Raw genomic sequence first — 23,558 nt, 5'->3', positions numbered from 1 at the left:
GGACTCCAGCGTGGCCGAGCGGAACCGACTCGAGGGGGGGGGGGTGTTGTGGGGGCGGCGGGTGGGGGCGGTGCGGGTGGCTGGGTGGGGGGGTTAACGGTGACGGGGCATGACAGACAGTGAGTGCGGCGTTTTGAAAGTGGATGGGCGTGTGTGTCGTAAGTGCGGTTAGAATATGTCGGAGGATCGGAGGCGGAAGGAAAACCCAAATGTGACAACAGCCACCGGAGTGAGAGACAAAAGGGTGAAAAGGGGCTGCTATTTATTTATACGGCAATATAAATAAATAATCAAGTGACGTGTCAAGTGGAGAGAGCGGAGAACGGGAGGAAGGTGGGCGAGAGGATGACAGGACAGGAGGAGAGAAAGTCAAAACAAAACAGGATGAGAAGGTGACCCGGTTGCTCCGTCCGGCGGCCCCCCTCCTGGAGTGCCTCTCCCATGGCCCGACTCTTTCACCGCACCTGTGCGGGTGCCACCAAGCAACACCTCCAAAACTCCTCTCCCCTGCTCCGGCAAGTGTACGAGTGAGCCTCGTCATCCGTGTTTAGGTTGCTCTCCATACGCTGCGATTTCCACGTTGTTTGGTCTTCTTAATTATTGCGAGATCTGTGTGAAAGTGACAAGGGGATTGGGTGCGCTAAATTGGGGCACGATGGTCTTTAGTTTTCTTTTTATGTTGTTGTTTTGGAGTCCACGCCAACTGCCCTAATTTTGTTCCCCTACAAAGGAAAAAAAAAAAAAAAAAAAGGAGAAACAAAGGGGAAAAGAACTGAGAATATATCAAATAAAGGCAAAGAAAGCAAAAAAAAAAAAAAAAAAAAAGAAATGAGAGAAAGGGGCGGACATGCGGGGCCTGTGTCGATCAAAAGCTTTTTTGGCTACAGAAGCGACGTGCACGGGGGCCCAGTACTGATCTGCCACCCCCAACCCCCTCCCCCCCCCGCCCCATTCCCCACAAACTACACAACCCGACAAAGCCGACGAGAAGAGGGGGGGAGACCACACTGCCTCTTGCGGTGCTAGCATGAAAACCAACACTAGAGAGCGAGAGAAGCTCGAATACAAGACGGGGGGGGGGGGGGGAATGAAGGCAAAGACACGAGCAGAGAAAGAGAAGCTGAAGCTCAGAGCCAGGGAAAGAGAGGAAGGGATACAGAAGTGATGGAAAGAAGACCTCTGGTATGGCGAAGGCGTGGCGTCTAATAATTTTGGACCTTCTACTGTGGTTCCTTCAAATGGTTTAACTCCAGGGGCTGCTGAGAGTTGGAGCCATCCTACTGGAAGCAGCTCAAGTCGGACTAGGGAAAACGACAGCGGTAGCCATCGCAGTAATCCCGAATATGCGCATATTCACGTGGTATTTTTACGTAGAAATCCAGTTGCCAATGGCACTTGAATTGGGGGAAATAAGGTCAACTAGCCTCTCTAAAAGCAACTACGACAATTTGGTCTGGACTGGCGTCTACGATACTTCTGCGGGGAGACTGGGGCCGTAAGTGGGGGTGGGGGGAGGGGGTTTGCGGAGGGGGAGTGGGAGTGACTTACACGGAGATGCGGGTGAGCTGAGTCCACCGTCGGTGGGCGTGCTGATGGTTTTAGAGTCGGGCATGGGGAGGGGCACGGGGCGCGCCACCGGGGGTGGCGGGGGCAGCAGGAAGGAGCCCGGCATTTTGCTCTGGCCACCTCCATTAGGCTGCAGACGGACCATATAAACAAGGTGAGCAGGAACGGGACGCACCCTCGGCCGACATCACATAGGGGGGAGCCAGGCACACGACAACCAAAGTGACGACCAACGCGCGCCCGCTGACCCAGAGATGGCAACAGCGCACGCGCACAAGTATGCACCTTACACGCTAGCGCAACAAGGAGAGACACGCACACGCACGCACACATTGCCTAACAGGGAGATGATCAAACAGTCTGGCCAAAAAGAATGGAATACGTAAGAAAAGGAAAAAAAAATAAAAAAAAGTGCAGAACATCTTTTCAAGTAGACAAGGTGTTGTCGTGGTGCGATGGTACAGTTTGATCAATTAGTGATGTCAAAACGTGCAGAGGTTGTGGAAGTGCATGTGTCTGTTTGGTCGATAGTGCAAAGTAAAGGAGTCCAAACATGAAGGCCAAGTTTACAGTAGTGGTGGACAGTCCAGGCAACATCTACTTATGCATGTATATTAGAGCAGTGGTTCTCAAATATGGATCCATGAGCCCTTATTAAATGGCGATAAGAAATCATTTGAAATCACGCATGGTAATCGGCACGACAATAAAACCTACCGATCCAATCGCGCCCCGCTACCTCGTGTGCATCATTTCGAGCTCCCCACAATCTTTCTCAGTTATACAAAGGAGGCAAGGCGTCTTTGGCAAGATATTGGCAGCTTTGAAGCACATTACCCGAGTCAAACGTTTTCCAACGACGATAAATCACTGCTTTTGAAACATAAACGGGAATCGGGTCTTTGGCAATGTTCAGTGCGATTGACTCCGTGATCGGCGATCGTGAGCACAGTTTGACAAGTATTCGCTAGATGGGTCGCTAAATATAAAATCACTTATTTGACAAGGCTGCATTTGGAAAATAGCTCTCCACAGCCCTGGTGTTGGTGAGGGCAGGACAGCTAGCAACGAGGGCTAAATATTTAAAGGGAAACATCTTTTTTTCAAGACTATGTCAAGACTAGCCAAGTGTTTAACGTTAATTAGCATCCTTTTATACTAGAATGAGAAAGTGACAAAATGGCCGCCCCCTGAGATGGCTAAAAATTAGTGGCTTTTTACTGCTTAAAGTTGAAGTCAACCCAAATATATTTTTTCAAGACTATGTTCCCAGCAGGCCCACTAGGTGAAAGAGGCATTCTGATTAATATTGCGTTTGTGGAATAAGAGTTAATCCACCCGATTTTAACATCTCTGGGGGCGGCCATTTTGTCACTTCTGTCAACTGAAAATGACATCACAACTACTCAGGGCTCAGGTAACAACCAATCATGGCTCAGCTTCAAAAAACAGGTCAACCGCGATTACCTGATTCCTGAGTAGTTGTGATGTCATTTTCAGTCGACAGAAGTGACAAAATGGCCGCCCCCGGAGATGGCTCAAAACGAGTGGATTAATTCTTATTCCACAAGTGCAATATTTACCAGAATGCTTTGTTTCAACTAGTGGGCTTGCATAGAACATATTCTTTAAAAAAAAAATATGTTGGCACTTTAACTTGTTTCAAATGAATTTGGTCGAGTTCCTTTCTGCAGAACAAGTTATGAATATTTATGTTAAAAAAAAAACAAAAAAAACAACAGCAATAGAATTTAGGAGTGCAAATGATAGTTACAATTTCATTGGTGTTGGTGGTTCAGGGTCCTTGGAAATATTTCTCCTTTGTAAATTTCATAAAAGTGATATTAGAGGGCATGTAAGGACGCTACATAAGAGCGCTGCTTTTGCACTTAATGTTAATCCTGCATCATGTTTTGTGCGGAAAATACGACGTTCCCTGCAAGAGATTTAGTCTTATTGTTCGGAGCCCAGCCGCCTCACGTAGAATGACAGCTGGAATGCGACTGTAATTTTCCAAGTGTTTCCATGGCCGTTTATGGAGCGCTTCTAAACAAAGTTAAATTTGACCCCTCTGTGGGTTTGCTGCTAACTCAGCCTGATCTTTTTCTTTTGCATGAGCTACATTTACTGTATCCTCCCATGACACAGTGGGGTCACAGCGGCTCTGACCACAACACCAGCTTTGGCATCCGGTTTAAGGACACGGCTGTTGTTGAAACAAAAAGTAGGCCGTTCCACTTTTTATCTTTCCCTTGCAATATCTTGTCATATGTATTTTTCCTTACAGCTGGATTTTTTTTGGGTGTGTGGATATGTGTGTGTGGGGGTATGTGGGAGGGGGGGATGGGGGGGGGGGCATTGTCAAAACACAATCCTGTTTTACAATGACCTGCAATACAGACTGAAAACACTATACTGTATGTTGCACTAATATGTAGTAGTTGGTAATGTAAAGAAAACCCAATTGGGCAGCTAAATTTGTTATATTTCCTTGACTGGCTAACAATCAATCACTCCCTTGTACTCTTTTGAAATATTTTTCATGAGATGAGTGATTTTTTTGTTTTCATGCCAGGGTTACATTAAGCACAACATTGCTGCCTGGAGAGGTTGTGCCACAGTGGAGGTCTGTGTGGTCGTAGCGCAACATTCCATAGCTGACGCCATGTTGCACTTCTTTTGACAGCAAAGTCGTTGGGACCGCATCATCAGTGCCTCCGCCGGCCACAGCCGAGCGGCGCGCTCCTTTTTTCCCTTTGAACTCGTTCACTGCCATTGACGAATTTACTCGTCTTTTCACAGTCCCACGAATTTATTTATATTTTTTTTTCCCAATTTTTTTTCAAACGTTACGGTAAAAGAAGTTCTGAAAATGTCTGGCAGTCAATGAGTTAAATGTGTATGTGCTCCATTTATTTCCAGTTTACATGGAAGGTTAAATGTTTTTTCTTAAAAAAAAAAAAAAATCAAATTTGACACCCATTTTCACATCTTTCAGCTCCAAAATGCTGTTGTCACATACTCATAAAGTTATATTTAAAAAAAAAAAGTAGTCCTACCCTAATTTTGTGCTACGCACCATTTGACATAACAAGGCTTACGACATAATATTGAACCCACTTCCCCTTTTCCATAGTTTCACCTCAGCGCTAGCCCCTTCCTCTTGTCGCTTATACGCATGCCGCCCTCCTCCGTCACTTACCTGTGCGCTCGGCTGTCCTGTGCCGTCGGTGCACACAAACTGCACAAACTCCTTAAGCGGGTCCTGGTGGTGGTGGTGGTAGCGTATGGTGGGGTGGGTGAAATAAGGGCTGGATTGCTGGATGATTGAGGAAGAGGGGAAGTGCAGGGCTGAGGCTGAGGCACGGGGGCTCCCTGCGGAGACGGCCAGGAAGCGGACAGGAACAGGATGAAAAAGATCAGCAAAAGTTAATTCGAACGACAATGAGGCATTCTATTGTTTCGGCAGAGATAATAAACATACAGCACATTGCGCAGAAACAACATATAGTACCGTATATTCCGCGCTGACCTATAATAAGACATATGCTTGAACTAAGCTGCGGCCATTATGTATAATTTTGCCGCTCAGGCCTATAATTGTCCTGACACAGAAAATAGCTGTGACGTTCTACTGCGGTAGGCTATTGTGCAACATCTGGCCCCGTTCACTTTAGACATCAGCCAACTAAGCAAACACACTTTCCTCCGTCACTGTACGTTTGTATATTTTTGCACCTTCTGCTGCCTCACAAAACCGCAGAGGTAGGAAAGAGCCGCATACAAACACACGCTCTGATTTTTTTTTTTTTTTTTTTTTTACACCCCCACTTTTTGATTGGTTGTCAGTGAGGTGTAATCAATCAGCGGCGTAGCCTCGCTGTGCGGTTCTGCGCCGTAGCTTGGAGCTTGTCAGAGGATCTCCCCTCCGCTCCCAAATGACCACAAAACACCTCCTGGAGACATCCGTCAACCAGCCAGCCACGCACACACGCACGCACGCACGCACGCACGCACACAGGCGCACACTAGCCTCTACTGTCTGTCTGGTCGGCTGCAGTTCTATGGCGTTTGCAATTTGGCACGGTGAACAAGAGCGACAAGCTGCTAGGTGAGGGGAGCCTGGCAAACAAGCATCTGCGATTGTGTCTGTCACCTCCTGTCTCTTGTGTGTCGCAACTCACAAAGGGCGACAGCGCAATTTGGTCAAACTTTCTGCCTTTGTCGGCTTTTCTCAGTGGTGGGAAGAAACAAAGTACAAACACTCTGTGAGTGGAGTTTAGTCGATTTTTCAGGCACTTTACTTGAGTATTTATTTTTCTTATGACTTTTTAACCTTCACCCCTACATTTGAAATTGGATATCTGTACTTTCTACTCCTTAGTCAAAATAAGCTCGTTGCCATTTTCAGCCTCTGCGGATGAAGACGTGACGGAAAAAGGGTGTAAATGGAGAAAGGTTAAGTCAAACGCGGATGGGATGTTGATTAATTGATTGGAAAGTAAACCACCTCCACTGCAGGTTTGAGGTTCCGCTATTTTACAGATTTTTTTCCCCATACATTTAATATTTCTAATTTAGTCTAACTGGTTTACAGTTCATGTAAATCCACTGTCGGCCTCTAGATGGCGGCACACTATTTGAGACCGTAAATTTCAAAGAACGAAAACAGGAAGTATTTCAGCACAGCCAAGTTTTTGTTGAAAATTCTTGAACGAAATCTACTGCAATCCTGCTTTTTACCCTCAAAGGGGAAGACAAACCAACAATTTTCTATACAATGATATGTTCTAAGCGCCTCCACTAGTTTAAACACGGCATTCTGATTAATATTGCGTTTGTGGAATATGAGTTAAGCAGTTAAATCCACCCGTTTTTAGCCATCTCAGGGAGCAGCTATTTTGTCACTTGGTGCCGACTAAAAATGACATCACAGTTGTTCAGGACTCAGGTCACAACCAATCACGGCTCACCTGTTTTCTGAAGCTGAGCCATGCTTGGTTGTTACCTGAGCAGCTGTGATGTCATTTTCAGTTGACAGCAAGTGACAAAATGGTCGCCCCTGAGATGGACAAAAACGAGTGGATTTTACTACTTAACTCATATTAGACAAACACAATATCAATCAGAATGTTCCACTAGTGGGGCTGCACAGAACATATTCTTGTGAAGAAGTTTGTTCACTTGGAAAAAACAGAATTGTTTACTGTAAACACACACTGTTACACCGTATAATATTTTTGTATTATCCATTACCATTGCTCTCGTCAACGTATGTTTTTATATGCGTATTTTTTTTAAAGTATGTTTAAAAACCTTTTTTAAAAAAATGAAGAGTCACATGCTATAAAAACATACCTAGAGTGTATTTCAATAGGGTATTTCTGTATTGCGGATTTGACTGGAACGGAAGCCCCCCGGTGGAGGGGGGATTAATGTAGAAGGCAGGATACATTGACCATGAAAAAGATGGTAGCTGACGTGATGTAAAATCACATTAGGGGACTCACTCTCAAAACTGAATAAATATAAAAAATAAACGTAATGTTTATTAAAAATAAAAGTAACGACGTTACAGCTCGAGTTCTTATATAGTGGGGGAGGGGCAACTCATGCCCAGTGACGCACTTGTTTTACTCACCCCCCACAAAAAAATTAAATTGAAGAGCCAGTACTTTTTTTTTTTAACTTTTACATAAATAAATGTGTTGAATCCATACATCTGCTTATTTTTATTTTTTTTTTTACAAAGTATTTCTTTTCAACACAAGCATCTCTACTTCTACTTAAGCACAGAGTGTGCGTACTTTGTCCACCTCCGATTTTTCTATGCCCGAGATAGCACAGGGCTTAAATGCTGGGTTCTCGCGCATCGGTTGCGCGTGCGTAATCGCAGCCACAATGGCGGTCTCTCCAGACGAGCGTAATCAGACGGCAGTCTGCCTGGCATCGCTCCACGCGCGTCCAGCGCCAACAACGGGACGTAAACAATCCAGCACTTAGCTGTGAACACTCTCACGCTAGACCTACACAAGAGGAGCGAACCGTTTCGCCGCGTCCAAGGTGGGCCTTGGTTACGAATAGCATCTCTCTGTGTATTCACATCTTTCTTTTCACTCCACTCTCCTGTCTTCCTCCAGGCACTTTATAGAAGCGAGGCCTCTAAGGGACATTCCATTTGGACCGCAGCCATTGTAGCGCAGACAAGAGTGTAAATTTACACATGCACACACGTGGGTGTGTGTGCGCAAACCAACACGAGCTCAAAACACTGCCTCATTACAGCCTCTCTATTACGCCAAAACCACTCAGCTAACAGTCCAGATACACAGTTGCTTCAACTCATTTGGAACTCAATTAAAATGCAACGTTTAATTTCTTGGACTCTTGAGCAAAAAACATGCTTAGTGGTTGAAGGCACGTCCTTGAGTATACATTCTAAATATACCTTGGGGAGAGCTGAAAGTAAAATTCAATACGCTTCAACACGAGGGCATTGAGTGCAAATGACCTTTACATGGTAGGTGCGGTTTGGCCGCGGACCAAGCCGTTCCCTTTGAGAGTCAAATGGAATGAGAGCGGAGGACGTATTTATGCCTTTGAAAAGTGAGCCCGCCAGCCTTCGGGGACTTGTTGGCAAAGTTCACATTGGAAGGACGTTGGGAATTCTCAGAGCGGAGATGGAGAAACCTTGTAGGATATGCTATTGGAGCAAAATGCTCCGAGGACAATTTGCCCTTTGTGCCTCAATCAAAAGACGTCACTGGAAACACACTAAAGGAATCTGTGCCGTTCTGTGAAAATATGCTCTCATTAAAACTAGAAACAAGGACAAAACTGAACATGTCGAGTGGAAAGAGAGGGCCGGCTTTGATTTACATTTGAGACGTTTTGTCTCAAAATATCTTCTTTTTACAGCGCGGTGCATAAATCTTAGGTAGCAATTAGTTTTGTTGCCTTAACGACCTTGTCCGAAACCGTCGTTAACGCATGGTGAAAAAGTGTAGTGGAACTAGGGCTGAACAATTAAATAAAAAATAAAAAAATCTTATTGCAATTTTTTCTCACTTTAATATTGTGATTGCAATATAATATGCTCCCATGTTTTTCAACAAACACAAGCAATACATTTCTACTATATTTAGATTCATCATACTTTGTACATAAATGTTTTGGTTTTTTAGGTGAGGCTGAAGTAAAGAAAAAAATGAACCATGAATTAATCTTAAAGCGGAAGCCAAGCCAAACATATTTTTTTCAAGAATATGTTCCCAGCAGCCCCACTAGTTCAAACACGGCATTCTGATTAATTTTGCGTTTGTGGAATATGAATTAAGCAGCAAAATGCACTAATTTTTAGCCATCTCTGGGGGTGGCCGTTTTGTCTTCTGTCGATTGAAAATGACATCACAACTGCTCACAACGACCAATCACGGCTGACCTGTTTTCTGAATCGGAGCCGTGATTGGTCGTTGTGAGCAGTTGTGATGTCATTTTCAGTCGACAAAACACAAAATGGCCGCCCCCGGAGATGGCTAAAAATGAGTGCATTTTGCTGCTTAATTCATATTCCACAAACGCAAAATTAATCAGAATGCCCTGTTTCAACTAGTGGGCCTGGTGGGAACATATTCTTGAAAAAAATATGATTGGGTAGACTTCTGCTGTGTGGCGTACACATAAGCCAGTAAACCGTAAATCAGATTACAACAATAATGCAAACAAATCTGTAGCTTTATTACTTAAACTTTTCATGTTCTCACAAAGAAATATGTAATATATATATATATATATACATATATATATATATATATATATATACATATATACTGTGTGTGTATATATATATATATATATATATATATATATATATATATGAAGCACTTTATTTTTCCAAATTGCAGACTACTACATTACGATCTCCATTTGAATTTGATTAATTGTTCAGCTCTAACTCGAATACATACAGTTGGCATGACTAAAACAAAATTTACAAAACCTATTTCCACAGAACTTTGTAGAAAGGTGGTGCATGGACCCAGTACATAAAAACTCATATGCCACACAGACCACTAAAATCACAATCCAAACATGAAATTCAATGGTGCTAATTGGATTAATAAGCACAGAGGCAAAGGCATGGATGCAGCAATGGTACCATGCAATGACAGTATTAAAACAAACAAGCACAACGGTGATGTTAAAAAAAACAAAAAAAAACAACAACAACAAATGTATGGATAAAGATAGACTGAAAGAGAGAGAGAGAAAAACTTAGGCCAGCCATGATGGTATAGCAGTAACACTGAACATGTGAAAACTCAGCAGTTGCAACTGCGGGATTGGAAGGTTTTTGTGGAATTCCTTCGGTTTTGGGCTACAATCTCCCTTTCCTTCTCTCTCTTTTTCAGACTGGAATATGAGGGAGGGGAGTGGGGGCGGGGAGGTTTCCGAACTTGTGGCAGGGCTCTCTCACCTGGTCTCACTCCTGCCAGCACGGGCAGCGGGTGGTGTGTGAACGCCATGCGGGGGGACCTCTGGGAAGACAGGGCGTTGAAATCAAACTTCCCCGGCTTCTTAAGTGAACTAGGCGAGGACAGTCCTGGTAAAAAATAAAAAATAAAAATAAAAAAAAATATGGGATCAGCAAAAAAAAAGTGGGGAGCAGAGTGGGGAGGGGAAAGAGAGGTAGTTTTAATCAACAATTTGTTCTTTTTTTTTTTTTTTTTTTGGACTATGGCACATCATCATAAAAGGGGACTTGATTTGGGGTGACGGATGTTTGTAATTCACACCCATTGATTTCAAAGAGCCAATCAGAAGACTCAATGCTGCCCTGATTGCCTCATTCACAAATATATGGAAAAAAAAAAAAAAAAAAGATCAGAGTTCTTTTGTGATTCCTGCTGCTGCAATAATTCATTTCGATAGAGGATTCCCAGCTCCCAACTTTGAAGTAATGGGCCGGGCAGTATTTTACAAGCATGTCTTCAAAAGGGAAAAAAAAAAAAATGGGGGGGGGGGGAAATAACTGAAGCCAATATCAAACTAGCCTTTGTTTGAGAGCCAAGGCACATCTGTAGCAATAATAACCTCTAACTGTGCCACTGTATGTTTTCTCTGTCTCCTTTCTTCTTCTTTGGCTTTTCTCTGTCTTTTTCAGGTGCCAGCACCAAACGCGGCCACCGTTACAGCCACAGTCAGCTAGTTGCGGTTTTGGCCGCTGCCAGGCCCACAGGCTGGCTGCACGAGAAGAGGGCTTCATTCAGAAATAGCACAAACTGTACAGTATGGACGCGGCAGCTGCTGAGTGCGAAAGACAAGCAGACGGACAGAGGAGACGGCGGGAGGCGACAAGCACGTGGGAGACATGAAAATATGCGAGGGAGCGAAGCGAGTGAGAGAGCAAAGCAGAACCTGTGAGAAATGCAGCAGCGTTTTGTTTTTCCATGCGTTGCTCTGACGACATGTATGAAATCGGGATGTCATAAGATGTTTACGTATGCTTATTATCTGGCGCGCGCACATGTAACAGAGCAGGAAAAAAAAAAAGGAGCAAAAAAAAAAAAAAAAGCAGTTTCTTGCATTGTGGGGTTTCTTCTAATCTTCCTGACGACTGAGTGATATGATAATGTTTCGTCTTGAAAACTTTTTTTTTTTTTCCCGGCTCCGGTTTTGTAGTCTATTTTTGTGGCTGCTCCGCATCAAACAGGGCATTAAATAAGATTCCTCCTCCAGCTGGAGACGTGTGAAAGTGGATGGTAGGCGTGGGGGCGTGCAAAAAAAACCTTCCCTCCTGGTGTGAAAGAGTTAAGTCTCAAGCAGGTGGGAGTGAATATGTGTGAACCATTTATGTCTTCGGCAGACATATATTCCCCCCCCCCAAAACCCCCTTCCCCCACCCCAACTGTAACAGGAGTATGTGGGAGTATTGTGCCGTCAGATACATTCCAAGCATGAAGACGACCTCGGATCCAGCTTCTGACACCAACAGTCAGTAGTGATTTCTATGACACTCGAGTGTAAATTGGGAAAAAAAAAAAAAAGCCGGGGAATGACTGAGATTTGTAAAGGCATTTAGCGGTACCCACAGCACAAGTGTCTGAACCAACCAGAAATGACGACTAGACCAGGAAGACAACCTCGGATCCCGCTTCTGACACCAACAGTTAGTACAGTAAACCTCTGCTATCAGCGCGGGCTCCGAGCCCTGCCGCGAATAACAAAACATAAATAAAAAATGTCTCCCCTCCCACTACTGTACTGTACTGTAATTTCGAACTCATTTTTCTTACAGATACATTTCTTACATATTATTTGATTTAAAAAAAGAGGCACGGGAAGTGGGCATTCGCATTATGCCGAGACTCTCCGAAACAACCCAGGCTGAACTAAGCTCTTCGTTGCCCTCTCAGTCAAGATGTATCACTTCACCATGCAGGGGTGCCTTGAGATACAAGAGAATTGAACAATTTTTCCTTTTTTTTTGCTTCAGTGGACATTGTGTTGGTGTGTGCACCTTGGCCACCTGGGCGCAGTATATTACCGACAATTTAATATTTACATCAATATGGTTCTCACTAAGCTGCAGTTATATTACCGGGCAGTCGTTTTTGGACAAGACAAAAAATATATGACTGTGTGTATTGTTATATTGTCTTTTTAGTTGTGCTGCTGCACCATTTTTGTTCAAATATTCATTGCTTGAAATGTTATGACACTGTGACACTGATGCTATTTCTTAGCCCTTGACGGCATTTTGCAATGTTTCTCAGCATTAAGTGAAACGGACTTACGTAATGCAAACATATGTGGCGGTTTTGAATACAAACAGTGTAATTATCTTTGTTTTGTTTTGACAGTAAACTGCGACTGCAAGTGTCAATAAACAGCTCGAATCTCGAAAAGCTCATAAATTGGGTCACTTGTATCTGAAGGCACCACTGCACCTCCCTGACACCAATTTCCGAGTTAGGGCTTTGGCAGCATCTTAAGTAAATTTATAAAGTGCACAAAAACGTGAGTTTTTCCGTCAATAACTAGGAGAGGCTCCACTGGAAGAAAGGGAATATGCAAATTTATGAATACCGAACCGCAAATCTGTGTGCGATTAATGTGGCGACTGAGATTTGAAAGAACAATATGTCAATGAAGCTAACGACCAAAAATGACAACTTGACTAGCGATTGTTTCGACACCTTGGTCGCGAGGGGAAAAAAAGGGGAATGCGAGATTCGAAAGAATGTTGATCAGCATGTATGCGCTTTAGCGTCGAATGAAGCTGACGACCGAAAATCCTCCTAAGGAAGATGGGGAATCCGCTGACGACAGACATCTGGGCCCTTAAAACGCCAACGCTACCATCGGGAGGATGTAAAAGAAAATGTCTCAGCACTTCAGAGACGAAGGCGTCTGCCAATCTGGTTCACATGTGCGCTTGTGCCACAACTGCACTCGTTCTCTCCTGGCAAGCTTTGGCGTTCCACTGGCAACTAATCAAGCGCTCCCCTGATGACCCTTCTGTCTCTCTGCACTAACAGGCCTGCCACCAGATGCGCCTCTGAAGCGCACAGATACACTCACGTACACATAATTTTGAAGGGGGGAGGAAAAAAAAAAAAAAATAAAATAAATGACACTTGGTTTGGACAAGTCAAACAAAGCCAGGGAATTCGAACTTTCAGGGCCTGACACATCGCTGAAGCAGCGGGGGAAGCCCACCCGGGCGTTTGATTTATTCAACAATCATTTGGAGCTAATATGAAATCATGGTTGTTTTGCCTGCCTTACACCCCCCACCCTCCCCCCTCCTCCCCTCGCCTCCCTCCTTGAGCCCATGTGGAGCAGATGTCTCCGGCATCCTCACGGATCCCAAGGCTATCCACACAGTCATTCGCCATCTGGGACCCTAGCTTCAGCTGTACGAGCGCGTGTCTGTGCGGGGAAATCTATGGCGTGTATCTGAATGTGACAGTGTACGGATGCGCCTGATGGATGTGTGCGCTGTATTGGTTGAGGGAGGAAGGAAAAGCGCTGCAAGTGGACGCACACCGAGGCACACCTGTTCTACGAGTGGTGGTGTTGTTTTTCCTTCTCCTAAGCGAGCACATGGTGTGTGTGTGTGCGTGCGTGTGAATGTGTTTACATACCCCCACCTGGACAAGAATTCCCAAATGAGATAGCATTTGGCAGGTGGGATCCTTCGGAAAATCGGATACACTCTGTTCCAAAATTGCACATTGTCTAGAATGATTCTCCCTTTGTGTACCGCACCCTCAATCTTTCCTTGTTGTCATTTAAAAAAAATATATATATTTTTTTTATCAGTGGTAGTCAATCAACCTAAATTCTAATATTTGCTCCAAAAAATTTTGTGAATTCATTCCCAACAGTCAATTCTTAATTTATTAATTTTTTGCTCTAGGCCGCACGGCTTCCAGTACATGTATGTTAGATTTTTTTGTCCAATTAGATTTCAGCCTCTATCTGCTGCCATTTTAATCTAATCTGCACATGGCCTTACTGTAAAATCAATAGTGCTGGCCGATGTAACTTAAACTATGTTGCCAGAGGGAATGCTTCTTGAACCAATTAGATTTCCAATTCGTCCCCACGGGGACAGTGTGGTGGCGCTCAATGAAGTCGGCATTTAACTGTTGTCTGATTGGTTGGTCAGCGCAATACTTGTTTACGGACAACGTTCACGCGCAAAATAAACACAGAGCAATCCGCGTAATTCTGAGTAGTTTTAAAGGGGAAGTCAGCCGAACATTTTTCTTCGCAAGAATATGCTCTATGCAGCCTCAAATAATAATGCTTGTTTGTTAAATATGAGTTAAGCAGTACAATCCACCCGTTTTTGTCCATCTCAAGGGGCGGCCATTTTGCCACTTTCTGTCGACTGAAAATGACATCGCAACTGCTCAGGGCTCAGGTAACAGCCAATCACGGCTCACCCGTTTTCTAAAGCTGAGCCATGATTTGGTTGTCATTTTCAGCTGACAGCAAGTAACAAAATGGCCGCCCCCTGAGATGGCCAAAAAATATGTGGAACACATTAATCAGAATGCCGTGTTTCAACTAGTGGGCCTGCTGGGAACATACTCTTGAAAAAAAAAAAAAAAAGTTTGGGTTGATTTTCCCCTTCTAAATGTTTTTCGCTATGTTATACTGCTCCGGATGATGGACGTGACGCGTACATTTATTTAAGGAAATACAGTACGGTAAGTGGCTCCCTCATCTCTGTTCTGCAGACTCATTAAGGAGGCGCACAAGGGAGCGTTCTCCACTCTGGAGACCGGCAGGCGATACGCAGACGAGAGAGAGGCAGACCATCGCGAGCGAGAAGTAGGAAATTGATGGGAGGTGATGCTCTGGAGCGCAAAGACGCGCGGCAACATGCTGCTGCGGCCCCGATGAGCGGTCTCTTAATTACATCTACAGCTAAGTGGAGCAGGAGCATCGCAGCAGCCGCTGAGGCTCCAGTCATAAACCTAACCATCGCTTTTGGCTACGTCCCTCCCCCGAGTCCTCCCCGCTGTACACGTTTTCAATTAGGCAGAAGGGAGACCCGCGATGGAGGCTGGAAGGGGAGTGCAAGGAAGCAGGAGGAAGGGCTTTACACCTCCGATCCGCAGACGCTGAGCGTCTTAATGAGGGATTTCTAAGCCAGGGGAGGCACGGCCAGACAGAGAGGTGAAGGCAAGGCGGGCACCTGAACACCTGCAGGGGCGGGGAGCATGGTAAGCATGGGCGTTTCGATGTGTGAACGTCTGCCTACGGAGGGGGTGTAAAGTGGGCGAGCGGCGGAAGGGGCATCTGTGCAGGCGCGCGTGCCCGAGAAGACGCGGGACCTGTGGAGGTCTCTTTATACATGGCAGAGTCGCTCGGCGCGTTCCAGCCTATGCGTGTGTGTTTGTGTGTGTGTGGGGGTGTGTGTGCGCGTGTGTGTTTACTGGTGTTTTTATGCATGGTGACATCTGTTGGTTAAAATGGCACTGCGAGGCCAGGCGGGACTTTGCAGGGAAAGCCGGGGAATGGAAGTGAGCTGTGGATGTGTGAGAAAGAATGTAAAACTTTAAGCGGATAATCCTGGAAAATCCCGCCACTTAACCACAGAGAAAATGGGAGGGAAAAAAAATAAATAATAATAATACATCGTCAGCGGGATATAATCTAATATCCATAATTTAGAATAATACTCTTTTTTTTTTTTCCCCTTTCGTTGACCTTACATATATACAAACATACAATATATATATACACAGAGAAATGAGTGCGCCAATAAACATCAAATATGTAAGTGTAATCAATGTTGTTCTAACCATGGTAAGGAAACTGCACGCCTTCGTTTTCATGTTTTATCTTCCTCTCCTGCACACTGGCCAAATGGTGCTGCACTGAAAGTGGAGAAGGGTATTGTTAACAATGAGAGAGAGAGAGAGAGAGAGAGAGAGATGAGGGGGGGAAAGTGGAGAGGGGTTAAGACTGAGCATTATGTTTCATGGCTTGTGATCATGAACATGTACTTATGTCAGAAGTTATCAAGAGGGGTAGCGACTTTACTGGATTGTGGGGCGGTGGGGGGGGGGTGGATCGCGGTTGCTGTCAAAACAAGGGTGACATTAATTTACAGCTTTCAATCAGGCCCGTTATTCAAAATCATTCATTGGAACATTTTGATGATCTGCAGCTATTTATCACCATTCATGGAGCACAAAAGGTTGCGGAATGGGTGCAACAAACTGGAGGTTGTAGTGGTTTATTTCCACAATAAACCTTCCTTGTTTGAAACTTTCCTCGGTTTACATGATTTTTGAAAAAGGTTTTTACTTTTGAGAAAATGTTCAATTTCCTACATTCAAGCAGGAATCAGGGGTGGGAATCGGAAAGTAACGGACTACGATGTTGACATTGGGATTTTTAGTCCATTTTGGATTATGTGATAAGATCAGCTATTAGGGCTGCACATGCATTTTTAGAATCAAGAATTCTTTCGATTATCGGTTAATCAAGTAACTGGATAAAAACGTAACCCGCATATGAGGTGCAGGCAATCGTTTTCATCAACTTGGAGTTGACATCCGCACGTTGTACTGTACGACGTGACTTTGAGTGTGTATGGCTTTAAAAAGTGTGGCCTGGTCTGGGGAGTGACGTGGGTGTCGCGTAGAGTTGGCTCGTTGCGTGACCAGGCGTGAGTTGTGGCCATCGGCGGCTTGTGTATGAAATGTGTTTTTGCTTTCTTACTGTTTGCTCAATAAAGCCATTGAAAGCGCACCAGCATGTGCGTTTATCCTTGCCCACTCGCGATGGCGTAGCAATATGTTCCGAGAAAGCGACGGTAGGCTATATTAAATGAGCTAACATAGAAACATTAGGTTGTGTCGGTGATCGAAGCTGTTGCGAAACCTGTTGCACTTTAACTTCCTAATGAAGTGTGAAATGATCCCAAACTTTTGGCATTCTCTCTATTGGACATTGTATTCAGCATAGTTGCATGGCAAATTTACTCAAATGATTTTAACCTGGATATATCAATCAGCAAAATTAAAACTATTACACTTTTTTTTTTTTAACCATAGCAAATCTTGGCTCCATTTTTGACTCTTTAATAACTCACAATAATACTGCACAATGAGCAATACCTCTACCATATACAGCAATATTGATATTTTGTCCCACCCAGGGATGGGCGAGTACCAATCTATCATTATCGAGCCGATACTTATTTCAAGGTATTGGGTACTAATGAAGGCTGCCGATACCAGCCACGGATACTTAAATCAAACAAAATCGGACACGGAGTAAGTCCTCCTCGCCAGTAGCTGGTGCTCTACTACGGCGGTTTGACACATCGGCGAATCATCATGGGCGCCGGGAAGAACGAAACAATCTTTCTCGAAATTATTTGTCATTATGTTAATTTGAATTTTACATAGCAGAAAGATGAGTGGTATCAGTACTCCATATCGGTCAGTACAGTTCGAAAAAAAAAAAAGTGGTATCGAACACCCCGTGCTCTAGCCCTTATAGTAAGAGAGGGATGGTCAAAGTATTTGTATTTTCTCCGTTGTCACAGTTTCTATTTTGTCATGCACAAAGGTTAGGAGTGGAGGGTGCACATCCCCAGAGTAAAATGCAGGGGTTAGATAGAGGGCCATGGAGATGGTGGATGAGGGGGTGGGGCTATGTGGGGTCGTGTGAGGAAAACCGGTGATGCTTTGCTGCGTGGGAGAGGGACGTGTGCGGCGTGGCGAGGTGGTACCTGCATCCATGTCATTGGGCCACGCGCTGGATTGGGATGAGCTGGCGGCGGGCGAGCGTCCGGGATAGAAAACATCATCTGTAGGGCTCTCCATCTCACTGTCGTCTAACGACTTCCTCTTGGTGGAGCTGGTGAGGGAGGAGGGAGGGGTGGGGGTGGGGGTGCATGGACAGGATGTTTGGAAGGAGACAAAAATATGGTAGCGATGTGAATGTTCCGATCGAGGTCCTGACAAGTTTAGATTCACAATCACTGACAAGGTATGCAAATTACAAATGACACAGGACTAAACAGAAGGACCAGTTAGAAAGTGGTGGCATACACTGTTAGATTAGCTTTCTGCATGAGTGTGTTTGTGGTTTTTTTTTGTGTACAATGCGGCATTAGCTGTGTGCTTTTTTTAACTACCTCCGCGGAAGGTTTGCGTACAGTTCCACCTCAGACCTAAAGTGACGGCAGATGACAAGAGGCGAGAAGAAAGGGAAGACAAGTTAAAGAACGACAAAGAGGAAAAGCAGAGGGGGTAATTGGATGATTGAGAAAAAAATAAAACACTTTTACACTGCAAAGTATCAACTCGGAAAGTGGGGGGAAAAACAACAAACTCGCAGCAACAATCAGAACTTTACACAAACAACAACAAGGGAAGAAAAGTAGCCTCTCTTGTATTTACTTTCAGGAATTGTTATCCGAGAGGAGGTTGAAGGCAGCAAGAAACCGTAACAAAGTGGAGCTACGGCACAGCAACAGGGAAAGCAAACATTAGCAAGTGTGTTTATTTTTGTCATTACGAGCCATGTCGCCTCAAAAACGACAGTGAGGTGGCCATGAAGAACCTACTCCAACAATGACAGAGCAGCACTCGTTCACAATTGGAACTTTGGCTTCTAGTATTCGAGGGTACCTACACTTGCCAATGGAAAAGCATAAATGGCAATTGGTGGACGTCTGGTTCTCAAACTGCGGTTCAGGGCTTTGCAGAATAATTTGCCATCAATGATTAGGTCGTATCATTTTTAAAAAAGTGCATACCTACATATTCTTTTTTCATTTTTTTCTCGAGAATATAGTCCTATTTTTTTTTTTTTTTTAGAGAGTATAGGTGTCTTTTTCAGAAAAAAAGAGGGTAATATTGTGAGAATAAAATTGCATTTTTTGAAATTCACTTCTTTCCCTTGTGAAACAACATTGACTTTAATATATTATGACTTCATCTTGGAAAAATACAACTTTATTCTCTTGATGACTTTTTACTCTTCTTGTAAGATCACTACTTTTTTTTTCTCGAAAATCAATACATTACATGATGTCTTTTATTTTTTAATATAAAAAAATATGCAATTGTTATCCAGAAACAAAATCACAATGTTGGTGAAACCTGATTTTAATGCGTATATTTACTTTTATTTTTTTTTAATGTAAATCCAACAGACTCTTTTTTCTAGTGTATGTTAAGCTACATTATTTTCATTGGTAAGATTATTATGCGCTCCTTGAAAAAATGTTTCCTCTGTAAGGGGTCCCTGCCTGGACCCAAAAAGTCTGAGAATCCCTGGAGTAGGTAATGTGCAGGGGAAATGGAGCAAAAGAGGTGAACATCTCACAGAAAGAGAAGCACATTCATAAGGAAGAAGGGCGAAGAAGAGGAGTAAATGCTTGGTTGTCCATAGCATGCAAAGTCAATGCTGTGACATTATACGGTGGTGCCTTGAGATACAAGCCATACATCGGCCATTTTTTTTGCTTTGACTTTTGAGTCTATCGAGGGCCAACAATTTGCATAGTTATCGTTTTAGCAATACATATCAGAACGCAAACGGTGCAGCAACACATGCAGACAGAAACTATACCAATATTCTCAGACTCATATTCTTTATCCTCTGAGAAGAAAGACTATGATTGCTGTCATACTGACTTTCGAGAGAGGAGCTAAGACTCCAGTACAGTATATCGGTATGTATGTTGTAATACTGCCCCCGGGTGGCCAAGGCGCGCCAGAATGAACAGCACAATGTGCATTGAAGGAGACCGTGTGACAAAAAAACGGTTTATTTGATTTTTAACTTTATTTAATTATCTCATTATATAGTGAGGTCAAGGAATAAATTCAACTCAAGGCGCCAGAGTACAATAGTTTCACACTTGTCCAGGAAATGGCCAGAAGAAGAGAATTTTAATGGCGGGACTTCCGGGTTAGTCATTGGAATTTGGAACGCTCTCTTTATCACTTACCTGGTGGAGGGAGGGGAGGTGAGGGAACGTCGCCCAACGGCCACCTGGTTGATGTTGTAGTAGCTTGGACTGCTGTCCAGGTCGGCCAATGAGAAGTTCGGACCTGACGCCGTGGCAACAGGAGCTAACGGGTCAGGGCGAAAAAAGAAAGACACTGAGCAAGCAAACATGGAATATATTTAATTGCAAATGTGGGTGGTGATGATATTAATAAATGTGTGTCAATGAGAAAAAAAAAGAGTGGAGAAGTGAGGAGTGCAAATTTTTTTTTTACTTCTGCCAAGGAGATGTTGTTTTAACTGACTGAATATGATCAGGATTACACAAATAGTATTTCATCAAAATCGACGTTAGTTTTTCAAGTGGGGGAGCATAGGTCAAGGAAAAACACATTTCATTTTGGTGCGGCTCCAGATAAAGGTGTGATTCTTTCTTCTAAAATTGCGAGACATATTTTGACAATTTCCTACGTTTCTAAGCGAGTAAGGGATGAATATTAATGGCACGATTCCGGCGTATGCATGAGGGTGGGTATGTAGGTGTATGTTGGGGTGGATCCAAATTGGAATTTGGCAGCAATCTGTTAAGTGCTAAATTATTTGTTCCTTCTTTTTTATCTATTTACGTGTTTGTTTTTCACTTACTCTGTGACACTCTGACGAGCTCAGCCACGTTCCAAACCCCTGAGGTGACAAAGCAGTCTTGGAAACTCAGGTGTCCTGTGGGGCAAAATATACTTGGATTAAAATATTCAAATAAGAAAGGAAATAATACCTGAAATTTGCACACCTTTGAGACAACTATTTGGAAACCAACGTGTGTTTGATTGCAATTTGCGATATTCAGAATAGACAGTGGCTGTAAAAAGTATCGACCCCAGTTAAAACGGCAGGTCTTTGTGACACCAAAAAAAAAAAAAAAAAACAGAGACCTGATTATGGTGACCTCTAACCAGTACAACTCAATTGAAATATTTGCTTTAATCTTTTTGAGAGTGGATGTAAAAATAAACAAAAATAGACAACTGAGAAAATGTGGTTGCGATGGGGACATTCAAATTCATATTAAATGGGAGTCAGCGCACAACTGCCATCATTTAAAGTGCCTCTTCCAAAGTTCAGCTGTTCTGGTAGGCTTTTCCTGTCATATGTTTTGTTCATTAGCACAATCTTGAAAGTTTTGTGCTAACACTGACTGGTATTTGGAACTGTTCACAATCCCCTCTATCATCTAGGTGTGTATCCCTATGAATGTTCTGAACTGCTGTTTCAATGCCAGTGTTGTTCATCTTTAGCTAGCAAAACTAGTGCTACCCCTACTCTCAAGCCGTGCACTCGATTTTGTCTCAATAGCTTCCAGATGAGATTAGTCGTGTTCCTTAGTGTGTATGCTCACCATTGGGCGGTGGTTTAATGTCCGTGTCCCCCTGTTGGCTGGAGCTGTCTGATTGTCCGGATTCTGCAAAACACAAAAAAAAAACAAAAAAAATGGAAACATGAAGAGAAATGGTTATTATTTGTACACATTTTCTTTCATGACTCGACTGTCCAACCGTGATAAGTGAGGCGCTAAATTTGCAGTATGTGCTAAGTTATGGTATACATGTGTTAGTGAAGTCACGCATTTTTTTTTTTTTTTTTTTATAAAGTGTGACATCCCGGAAAGCTTGCTCCCATCTCCCCGCTGAGTGAAGGTGCGATGATTTACAGAGTGCTGTTATGCCAATAAGTATCTAACTACGCAATCATATCCCGTGCCCTAATCCCGTTTAATACCTTCTTGCTGGTAGGGATTTAGTCTGCATAAACAGAGCACCTAACACACACACACACACACACACACATACACCCACACACACACACACTCTCGCTCTCTCGCATATGAACGCACACCCACACGAGCATGTGCACTCGCAATCTGTTTCTTCCTCTAATTTCTGTTTCATCGCCGCAAAAACAGACTCTGGAAAACAGCTGACCACGGGAGTCTGGCTGTGCCCGAGGATTTGAGGCAGAGCGCGTTCTAGGCGCAGGAAAACTATTCCCCACGGGGGCGGACAAGCAACGCTAATCTGTGTACACATGCACGTTTGCGCACACCTGTTATGACTGGCCTATGAATGCAATCGGCTTCGCGCACATGAGTGGTTAGCCGCGCACGGGCAGGCCTTGGCAACAAAGGGACAAAATTAGGAATGGAGACGCTGGGCGGGCGGGAAAAAAAAGGTTTTGCAACACGAGTCCGGAGTGTGAAAAGGGAGCGTCGTTTTGTCCGGGTTTTTGTCACGTGTGTGATCGCGTTCACACTTTGACTATGACTTTGACTATGCAGTGGTGGCAAAAGTACTCAGCTACAGACGCTTGTGGAAAGTACCCTGCTACAAATACTGAATTAAAACCTTAAAGTTGAAGTCAACTCAAAAATGTTCTTGACAATATGTTCTATGCACCTCCACTAGTCTAAACATGGCATTCTGGTTAATATTAAGTTTTTTGAATATGAATTAGCAGCACAATCCACCTGTTTTTATCCATCTCAGGGGGCGGCCATTTTGCCTCTTGCTGTCGACTGAAAATGACATCATAGTTGCTCAGGGCTCAGGTAAGAACCAATCACGGCTCACTTGTTTTCTAAGTTTGGTCATGTGACATACAAAAGCAAAAATCTAATCATGGCTGACCTGTTTTCTGAAGCTGAGCCGTGATTGGTTGTTACCTGAGCCCTGAGCGGTGGCGATGTCATTTTCAGTTGACAGCAAGTGACAAAATGGCCGCCCTCTGAGATGGCTAAAAATGTGGGATTTTGCCGCTTAGCTCATATTCCACAAAGAAATATTAATCAGAATGCCGTGTTTAGACTAGTGTTGGTGCATAGGCATATTATTGTAAAGACAATTTTGTCGAGTCGTCATCTGTGGATCTCAAAAAAACGTAACAAGAAAGAATTGTGAGAAAGTAAGGAGTAGAAAGTACAGATCTGTTTTCACATGTAAGGTGTCTCAGTAAAAAAAAAAGTCATCAGAAAAAAGAAGTAGAGTACATATCCCTGAGGAAGCTAAAACGCAGGTCATGCGCCTGAGTTTGTGCGTGTGCGTGAACGCTATCGGTGATCAATTCGGACCAAAGTTGCTAGCGAGCGAGCTAAAGGAGGTGTTTATCCGCAGGCTGTAGGTGATAACAGAGCACACAGACTCCTGCCAGCAGCACTTGCCTTGCAGCCGCTCTAAGCCACAGATTAGCCTAGTGAGCAGAAAAAATAACAGGCCTGTCTCGCTGCCTACGACGCCATCCGCAGAGAGACGGAAGCGCAGAAAGGCAAAGAGACCTCCCTTTCTGCTTCGCTCCTCTCATGCAGAATCCCTCACTCGTCGCCGTCGCCCCATCGCGGGCCGCGTGTAATCCTGGCAGCCATCTTAGAGCTTGGCAGCCATCTTAGCATTGGCGGTAGCTCCGCATTCCAGGTAACTGACGGCACTGGCTCCCCACGCGAGAGC

General features: G+C 43.9%; 1 protein-coding gene across 5 annotated transcripts in view; it reads right to left on the bottom strand.

The window, feature by feature from the left end:
• The window catches only part of nfixa (nuclear factor I/Xa), a 177,179-nt gene that overhangs the window by 11,684 nt on the left and 141,937 nt on the right, over positions 1-23,558 (bottom strand). For all 5 annotated transcript variants that reach the window (XM_086034392.1, XM_086034393.1, XM_086034394.1 and 2 more), the window contains 9 exons: positions 21,461-21,523; positions 20,710-20,784; positions 20,066-20,189; positions 18,242-18,277; positions 17,834-17,961; positions 15,891-15,965; positions 10,043-10,168; positions 4,769-4,941; positions 1,549-1,696 (listed from right to left, as the gene is read on the bottom strand). In XM_086034392.1, the coding sequence (XP_085890518.1) occupies positions 1,549-1,696; positions 4,769-4,941; positions 10,043-10,168; positions 15,891-15,965; positions 17,834-17,961; positions 18,242-18,277; positions 20,066-20,189; positions 20,710-20,784; positions 21,461-21,523 (948 nt within the window). The remainder of the gene's footprint in view (positions 1-1,548; positions 1,697-4,768; positions 4,942-10,042; positions 10,169-15,890; positions 15,966-17,833; positions 17,962-18,241; positions 18,278-20,065; positions 20,190-20,709; positions 20,785-21,460; positions 21,524-23,558) is intronic.

The sequence above is a fragment of the Filicampus tigris genome, chromosome 6 (assembly GCF_054856515.1).
Source record: "Filicampus tigris isolate MCC_2025a chromosome 6, RoL_Ftig_1.0, whole genome shotgun sequence".
Taxonomy (NCBI): domain Eukaryota; kingdom Metazoa; phylum Chordata; class Actinopteri; order Syngnathiformes; family Syngnathidae; genus Filicampus; species Filicampus tigris.
The sequence above is the reverse complement of the archived record's forward strand: the minus strand, read 5'-3'. Positions and strand labels throughout refer to the sequence as shown.